This window comes from Ascidiella aspersa, chromosome 7 (assembly GCF_963924565.1).
Source record: "Ascidiella aspersa chromosome 7, kaAscAspe10.2, whole genome shotgun sequence".
NCBI classification, from domain to species: domain Eukaryota; kingdom Metazoa; phylum Chordata; class Ascidiacea; order Phlebobranchia; family Ascidiidae; genus Ascidiella; species Ascidiella aspersa.
In genome coordinates, this window is record NC_139453.1 from 17099360 (window position 1) to 17109377 (window position 10018).

At 34.8% G+C, this 10018-nt stretch overlaps 1 protein-coding gene across 1 annotated transcript; it reads right to left on the reverse strand.

Moving 5' to 3' along the window:
- Nucleotides 1–2012: 2012 nt before the first annotated feature.
- Nucleotides 2013–9341, reverse strand: LOC146138089 (uncharacterized). Its single transcript, XM_083394514.1, has 4 exons — nt 8468–9341; nt 4020–4162; nt 3674–3793; nt 2013–3445 (listed from the first exon to the last, which is right to left on the reverse strand). The coding sequence occupies exons 1-4, from the start codon at nt 9339–9341 to the stop codon at nt 2594–2596; spliced, it is 1989 nt and encodes a 662-aa protein (XP_083250640.1). The 3' UTR covers nt 2013–2593.
- Nucleotides 9342–10018: the final 677 nt, after the last annotated feature.

The following is a 10018-nucleotide window of genomic DNA, read 5'->3' on the forward strand; positions in this document are numbered from 1 at the left end:
GCGTTACGACAGTAAAAATAATTAAAACCACTGAATTAAATGGAAAGTGTGTCCGCGACAATTTTTCGATAAAATTAATTGCTTTATACCAGTGTTGTAAATTGTAATGACTCTATTCAATGACTTGCACGTAAATCCCTGTTTTAAATGAATTGACTTGACTTAAGTAGTTTTGATAAAATGACTTCACTTTAATTTTTTGGACAAATATTTTGGCTTGGACTTTAGTCATTGAGCCAAATGACTTGGGTCAAACATACGTATTTTTATTTAATATTTTTGTATAAAATTGGGTAAACTATTTATCTTAGTTTTTGAACGTAAAAAATAGCATATCGTTTCTGATGTTGTTTAGTTATTGCTCATAAGTTTATGTATTTTTATAGTTAAACGTTTTATTGTTATATCAATGACTTTACGTGGACTTGATTTGGTCTAATAATGACTTTTGACTGGGACTTAACTTTGTCAACTGATGTATTGGACTGCGGAAATTGACTTGTTATTTTATGAATACAGTATCGCCTATATGTTACGCTTCTGTTAAAGCCACATTTATAATTTGACGTCATAGCAAGATGGTTGCTAGTTCGATTTAGTGACACACTTAGTAGGAAACGAATTCCTTATCAGACGGCAGTTGACAGAAGCCAGGCAAGAGAGCTCAAGTCATAGCCGCGAAACCTCACTACAAACGTCAGTGCGATCACTCAATTGACATTTGAATTGTCCAGTAAGTGACACGTACGTAATGGACCAGGATTTTTTCAGTTGAACACGCTGAAGGAAAGCATAGAAATAGTTTGATAAACAGGTAACACAGGGCTAAATGAATGTACCACTTGGAGCAGTGGCCGACTTTTTAATCAAAATTAATTTACCAAATCTGTAAGTTATGCTTTGTTACAAGGCCACATTGACATGTATAAAACTTTCGGCCTAACCAGGAATAATACCCACTTTTCATATCCATCAGATGTTGTCATAACAAATATTTCATTTAAGGTACAAAACCATGATTTTTTTAACAAATATTATTCGCGGCACATTTTCTACAAAACAATATTGTCGATAAAAAAATAATGCGATGATTTTGTATGTTTGTGGGAATTTTCTTAAACAACAAGGCTATAGGGAAACAGGGTGGATTCAAGAGCTTTTTAAATTTAGTGTGATTATTGGGAGATTTATTAGTATGTTTTACATATTTCAAAGGTTCTATTTTTTTTTAAATAAAGCGCTGTGTAATCGTTTTACTTTTTTTTTGTTTCCTTCCTCGCTATAGCACTGTGTAGACCAGGGGTCGGCAACCTTTTTCTAGGCGCGGGCCAAAGTCAAACTATCAAAGTTCTCAGCTTTTGGTAATTTTAGCGGATAGATTTAATGTTAAAACGTGTAGTTTATTCACTATAACATCTGTTAATAAGGGGTTTTACTATGATTTTAGCCATTAAAAAAATGTCAAATTTAAACTAAATAGGTATAAAAAACAAGCTGTTGTTATCCTCTTTTAAACCTGGTGTTATTCTCTATAGTCATCAGCCGGATTAGCTATGATAACCCTTTAGCAGAACAATAAACGGTGTTTCAGCACAATTCCATTAGGACATCAGTCTTAAATGACAGACATTAATGTTTTTTGGCAACCTTGTGATATTTTTTAATTCCTATTTAACGGGATTTAATTTTGTCGCCTCATCGATTAATTAGACTATCGTAGTGCTGAGAGCAAAGAGTAAGATAAAAAAATTACACCGTTTCTTTAGAATCGGTCAGTTTGATCATATATTTAAAAATAGAGAAATGCTTTAAGTTTTTGCACGCACCGGACAATTTATTGTACAACTAGTCAACTCGTGGGAGAACCTGTTTTTTTTTGGTTTCTCGAAAATGTCACCAAATCCTATCGAAAAAGTCGTTATAGCTCTGATCTACCCTTTGTTTACAAACACTGTTCAACCAGTAGGGACTTTTATTGTATTTCGACAAAAAATAATAAGCTATGTACAAAGCAAAAAATTACTAATGTTTAGGGACAAATAGCCTCCTCAACAGTCCAAATTTTTGCGGTTAGCAGCCCGAACTCCACACATACACAAAAGAAAAACATAGTATAACTGATATATATATATCAAAAAATAATGAATAACATTTTCGTCTAAAACTCCCAGAAATGTCGGTTATCAAACAAACAGCATGATTATAATTTGAACGGAACCTAAATATATATGCATGATATAAAAATACTTCATACAAAATCAACTTAACTTGAAAAAAATTTTGAAGCGCAAATTCTTATAAACACTAAGGCAACTACAGACATACAAAAGTAGAAAAAACATTTCTCAAAATACGCCACAACAGCAGGATTTTTACATCGAGTATGCTTTATTAATTTTTGTTTTGTTTACAGATCTTTGTTGAGATCTTTGTTGCTCTATAGATTTGCTGTATATATCCAATATATGCATAAATATTGGCAGTAAAATAGTAACAGTGTGTAATGCCCAAACTTTAATCAAATTTATACATAGCAGCAAAAAACAAACTTAGTGATAAACAGTAAATGGTTTCGCTACAAGAACACCGGGTTCTACATAACTGCAGGCTCAGCTTTGACTAATGGCTGATGTGCGGGATGTCGGGCATACGGGTGATATTGGTGAAAATGGCGGCGTGTATCGCGGGTTGCTCCACCCAATGAACTTTCGCTGTATAAGGTAGTTAAGTCATTGTAGGTTGAATTTGTCGAAGTTTCCGATATTTGCTTAATAGATGTTAATTGAATATTATCCATTGTTTTTGCGCATACAGGCTGAGTGTTACTGATCAGTGGCGAATAACAAGAAATAGCAGTTTCTCCTGTGCGACCATCGTGATATAAGGGTGCAAAGACACCATGTTTGACAGAAGTTTTATGTTGTTTTAGTTCATCATAACTTTGGTTGTAAGACGCAGTAGGACTAAAATTCAATCCAGATGGAGACAAACGGGTATCAATCGTCCTTTGAACCAAACTGCTAGTATTTACATTGCCGATTCCAGAATCAGGAGATGAACCCAAATAAACGGAAGACATATCATTGCCGGCAGTGGGGACTGGTGATATGCTACTTCGATCTTGAGTACTTATTGAACTCAAATTGTCCAACCCCGAAGTCATATAGCTGGTATCTAAAAGTGAAGCAGAAGAGTGGACAGAGGCTGACGTGGAACGCTTTTCTGAGGTTGATTGATTGGAATTATCTAGAGAGTTTGATTGTGAAATGATTATGTTGTAATTCCGCGCTGGCGATGCAGAAGATGACATACTTTTTTTGTTTGTTTCGCAGGAAAATGTGTTGTTAGATTGCTTAGACCTTACAGTTTTGCTTTTTGACTGTCCTTTTGGCTTTCTTTTTCGAGTTTGTATGCTGTCCTTTTTCATAGTTATTGGTCTTGATACCTTAAAAAATGTAAACGAGTGACCATCATACATACAACAACAAAACTATTTAAATATCAAATAAGTCGTTATAACAAAAACAGTATATTTCTTGGCCCCTGTTGTACGATGCAATAATACTGTAGTACATATCCCCTATATACGACATCTACCGCTGTAACTTAAAAATTGGCCCTAAAGAAGTTGAAATATCCAGTGCTTTTAACAATTGCTTTACTTTTTACCTACCCCATGTAGCTTTTGATAAAGGCCGCATGCATTACACACAGGATTTCCCTCTGGGCTTCGTCTCCACAACGTTGTAACCGTTGTACTGCAGTTAGAGCACACCTGTCGACGACATGCGGCCTGTTAGAAAATAAGTAACTAACATAAGCTAAAAAATCTATGATAATATGTTCAATAAAAAACTAAAAAATAATCGTATTAAACCTGTATTTTGTTACACATTAAAATGCCAAAATGTACCAACAAATGTGAAGAAAAGCGTTTTGGTCAGGATATTAAGTTGTTTTTATAAAAGTAATCAAGCACTATATGTATTTTTAGAACGAGTTTTGGCATCGAAACATACTAGTTTTCCTTTGGTCTTTGTGTTTGTCCGTAGATGAGCCCCACCTCTCCAAACCCCACACGAGTTACAAATATAATGTCCATTGGCATCTCTTCCCCAAGAAGCAGCAGATCCAGTTCCACATACTGCACATTCTCGAGTTTCTGTAATAATAAGGTAAAGCACAAGTCAACTGACAGACGTTACCAAAACAAACAAAATTAAGTTTGCAAATCAAAGCACGAAAAAATATATAAGATGTGAACTTTGCGTTTTGGCAGAACTTATTTAAAATTGTTTGATAGCGTCATTTATGTAAATACCTTGGAAACTTGTAGTTCAAAAGTTGGTTTATTTTATATTGCATAGGATATATCGCTCTAAAAACGTAAATATTTGAAAAAATTTAATAAGGTGCACAATAATATTAAAAATGAAATGGTGGCCCAACCTCTTAAGCACTCATAATAAACAACCACCATTTTTTTTGAAAAATAGCTTAAACTCAACGTTTCTTTGATGGAAACTGCTGAACTGTTTGCCTAAAATAACAGCTAAGCACGACAACTCAGGTTTAAAAGCGATGATACCACAAGAGTTTTATGCCTTCTCAGTAGCGCAAAAGAATAGCAAGTATGGCGAACTAGCGTTTATTGAGATCAGGTAGCCTAAAGGCATAACTTTTGTTAGGTGTCGCGCTTAACGGTCATGTGTTTGATTCCCCCACAATATTTATTAGTTTAGAGCAGGGGTCGGCAACCCCTGGCACGCGTGCCTAAAGTGGCGCGCGGGATGATTTTGCAGGGCACGCCAAATGATTCGGCCGTGTTCGTGTCACAAATTAGTGTTTTAACTGTTGTATTTAACATTGTTTTTTGTGGGCCTTAAACTTGTTGTTTACGACTAACCGTTCGTAATACGTCACAATGCCCTAAAATTGGCGGGATGTTTTCTGCGTTAAAGCAGGGCATTCTACATTAAAAGTAATTAAGCACGTGTGTTTTTGTGCGACTGAGAAACCAAGCTAAAAGCAAAACTGATAGTTAACACTTCTAGGTATCGGCTGAAAAGCGTAAAGTATATTCCAAAATAGTAGGCACAGTGTTGTGTTAGTGACAGTTCGTTTTTTTAATATCTTTACAGAATTTAACTTATAAAATAAGGTTTAATGACGTTTCTTCCAAGATTCGTAAAATCAGAGTCACAGGAGGGCTGCGGAGTCAACTCGGGACTCGAGTAAGACTAGGCAAAAATAGTCCGACGTGTGCGCATGCGCAGTACCAAATTTCGAAACAGATAAGGCATATGATGTCATATTTTCTATGACCCCTATGAGTGGATTGCTGAATACCCATCTTATTTTAGTTACGTAAATGTGTGTAATATAGTCTGTAGAGTCTGAGCCGGACTCGAGACTCGATGAAATTGCACATTTGGCCGTAGTCGGACTCGGGTTGTTTTTAACCGACTCCGTAGCCGTGGTTGCCAGTGCATAACCAAACATAGAAAAATGACCCCTGGTTTAGAGAGTTAATAAATATTAGAGAAATATGAAATTATAGAGACAAAGTTGAAAAGAAGGGTTGACGCCACGGCCTTACTAAAAACATAAAACGTATTAAGCCAAATTTTGAAGAACTGCTTTAATTTTTATTACAATACTCGCACTGAAATATACTAAAACCACTAGATCGGAAAATATCGTGACCCAACAACAGCCAAAAAATATAATCAGTTTCTTTCGAATCTTTTTTTATTATGACAACAACATTGTACACTTTATAGCGCTTTAAATTTGATTTTGTTTTGACAAGTTTGAATTTTAAATCAACCAATCACCCTATGTCTTAACCTGGCAGGTTTATAATTATTATCCAGGTAAGGTTTATTGGTTGTTTTTGAAGACATAAATATACGAAAATAAGACGTGCTTAAACAGTATTTTTTAATTTTTGTCACCAAATCAGTGTTTACGTCATTTATTGGTGTTGTATTTATATACATCATTATAGGCTCAACCTCTTGGAATGACCTAAGTGACCATAAGCTGGCCAAGCTTTAAAGAGGGCGTATAATTTTATTATTAAAGTTATATGCGTCAAACAAAAAGTCATTGTATTAGTCTATCCATAATAAATATATTCATATGTCTTGGTCATCTTTATTGAGAAGTTTCGAAGGTTGTTTGTTAAACCACTACCCAAAATATTTTTTAAAGAAATTACATAAACTAGTGAACTCGGTCAATTTTAAAATTAACGCACCCATGAAAAAAAATTGGGCATTTCCTAAGAACCTAACATCATGTTCGAAAAACTAACAGGGGGACTTTAACTCATTAAAATTAAACTCATATAGGTAGCGTGGGAAAGCGGTCATGTGTGAGACCAAAACCAGGAAACAGACGAACGTGTGTTTCAGTAAATTGTGTATTTAAGCATCTCCTTAAATTGGCGGTTTTATAAACATCACCGCCGTCTGCACAAGGCCGACTGTTGAAAGCAATCGATGAGAAACTCGACAACGCGATATGTAAAAATACCACAAGCGGAAAATGCTCTACCCAGTTAATTGTTGAATAAAACTATTGTATGTATTATACTATTTCGTAGTGTTTACTTATGAATTAAAATATATGTACTGCCAGTAAGATTTTTATTGACGACCTAGCCAAAAAATAAAAATAAAACCAAACCTATTTATAAACCAATCTGCTTTTTTACCACCATTATTTTGTCAGTTTTTCCGAAGCTTAAAATGTTTAATGTTTTTATTACCACAATTAAAAAATATCCTATCCGTATAAAGTAGGTGGTTAAAAGTTCCCTTCATAAATAATCATCATATAAACTTTGTTCGCGTAAATGAGTTTGATACTGGTTACTTTGTATTTTAAACCAACGAAGAAAAAATATAAATTATATGCTCCAAAGCTTTATCGTTTTTAAAAAAAACACTGGTCGAATAATATTGAGTTGTCTTTTTAAAAGCTAAGCAATAAATAAACCATATTCGTAGCTGACTTAAAAATACTAGGATGGGCTATCGTTGTGTTTTAACAACCTACTTTGCACGACTATTTGTGCAAAATATTTTATTATTCGGTAAAATAGTTTAATAAAGGCAAGGCTAGAGAAATGCCGCAAAAACTGAAATTTATTGTTTTTATAAAAGTTTTATAAACCATCAAACGTTAACTTGTATTTGCATCCGTCATGTATTTTTGTCAAAAGTATAGTTACCTGTATTTTATCTTTATTAAAAAAATATGTTCATCATCGGAAGAATTAAACCGACAAGCCACATAACATTCTTGCTCTTACGAAAATCTCAAAATTTACAATTTTTCTATACGCAATTTCGTTGATAGCACATTGCATTTAAAACCCCAAGGCTTCGTAATTGCTAAAGTTTTAGGTACCGTACAGAAAGTTCCAAAAGATTTATGATTATATTTCTTATATGGGATTATTTGCTGGTCAAACTGGAGCAAATAACTTCCGAAAAATATTTTAAAGATTTTTTGCAAGACGAGTAAGCATAAAATTATTACAATTTATCATCTAAGATTATAGGTAGTCCTGTTTCTATATAATTGTTTATTCAACCAGTAAAATCCACAGATCCCTTGACAACATGTGACCTCATTTTTCAATAAAATATTCCAAATAGACGCCATTTTCGCCCATAACGCTTGTATTTCATGATGCAACGCTTTATTTTTGTTTATTTGTTTGTGAAAATATATAAAAAATTGTTCTAACATTTTGCCAACTTTATTTATTACATGTTTACCTATCCACCGTAAAGTGGAAGTTGTAAATAGACGTTATCAAATTACAATGTTTGATAAGAGTCGTTAACTTGGTGAGCGAACATGTTTAGACGAATGGTCAACATGGGTAACCCTAATCCAGTTGACTACTAAAACAAACGCGTTCAGGTTGCGGCTAATTAGAGAACAAAGGCAGATTGAACTGTCGAGCACAATCCCTTCAGTTAACAGATAAACAATGTTACTATGTGCGTCAAAATATATTAATATTAACTTTTCCAGTTTGATGTACACCTGCACCGTCGTTTTTCATATACACAATGTTTAATTTAACTTCAATCGGTAGGTCGGATATTTTTAAAACAAACGGTGCTGAACTGATACTCCTTTGCAGTCTTTCACCATGCTCAATCACCGCGGTGACAAGGGCGCACTCCTTAAACGTTAACACATTTGACTTATTTAAGTTGGCGTTTCACGGATTTAATCTGAAGCGTATTTCAATAAATGTATTTTATTTTAATCAAAAGCAAGCGACATATGCTACTTGCTCGTTATAAATAGGTCTCGCTAAAAACATGTCCACATGCGCATAGCAGTTATGTGTGAGGTTTAAAACCAACTTTTAGATTTAAAATTAACAGTAAAAGTTAAATCATGTTGAAATAACTTAAAACGTGTCATGGTCACTTACCACATTGATAGTTTGATATTCCACCCATGTGGTAGGACGTTGATGAATTAATCGGCATCGGGTAATTTATGGCAGCGGCAGCGGCTGCTGCAGCAGCAGCAGCAACACTGCTAGGGTCGTAGGCAATTGCGGCGTTGCTTGCGGAGTTCCACAACTCGGAAGGAGATGCAATATAGCCATATGACGAACTTGCTGTGCACGAACCTGATGAGACAGAATATTCACACGGGTATTGCCCCCCATAAGATGGAGTTGCTCCGAATGGGTTGTATGTCTGCTGATTAGAAGCATAAAAGTGTCCCGCTGATGGAGTAGGAAACCCATTTTTGATTGAAACGAGAGGCTGGTTGTGAAGAGTTCCTGATTGAAATAATGAACTTTCACAAGCGGGAGAATAAATACTTGGTCTTTGATTAAAACTAGGTTTGTTAGCATGGGGATTTGCAACCCCGTGGTAGGAAGTCAGTGATGGTAAATTGGAAAAAGCTTTAGTGCCAAAATTTGAATTAAAAGCAACAGGACTATAGGTGTGTATGGGCTGTTTCAAATTGCAATTGTCCATCAGGCCTCCGTAGCTTGTGTTGCTCTGTAATTGTTTGTCATCACCTTCGGTAGATTCGTAAGAACAAGTCCTTTGTTGTGCGCATGGTAACGGACTATTATTTTTTGCAGACGATGTGTTGCATATTGTAGGCCGGTCGGCGGTATGTGATGATGTTGAAACGGGAGAAATATTCTTAGACCGTGGGAAGAGTAGTACACCATCTGTTCCACCAGCTGCGATAATATCCTCTGACATTGGAGAGTAGGAGTGTGCCGGTGGTGGAGTAGCAGAATGAATTCTAACTTCTGTATCATTCGAAAATTCATTCATGCTATTTGCTTGTGGAAAGTCTTTCGCTAGTGTGCGGTAGGAACAGTAGAATTCTTCGTTAGTTGAATATCTGCAGAAATATATAAAGATCAGCATATCGGTTTCCAAAATACAAATATAATAAAGAAATACTCTCCAGTTTTAAAGATAAATAGATTTTTTTTATATAGATTAACTAGAAAAATGAATACCTTTCATTTTAAAGCTTTTGTATAAAAGCGTTGAAAAAGGTGGCACTTGTAACTACCTGTGTAACTACCAACTACCTGTGACAGTATTTATTAAACATGTTTTAACTGAATAACATTATGCGAAATTCTTGAATAAATTGCAAGCGTAAACGTAGAATAAAACAAAATCACAACAAACTTAGAAAAAAAAGTTAACTTACTCGTTCGATTTAGCATCAAATGACTTTTTTTTCTCTTTAGGTTTTGAAAACTCAGTTTCACTAATTGTTTGATGGTTTTCTACGGTTAATAACGAGATTGGACTTTCAGTAGTTTGCGGTGTATAGAACACATTTGCAGTATTCATGTTTACTCCTAGAAACAAAACGTTAAGAGTTCATCAGCAGCACCTTTGGCAACGGTAGGCCCTACCCCTTTTTATGTAACAACATCAACAAAAAAATCCTAACCGTTCTAGTCCTAAAACCTGTCGATGGCCTTGCATTT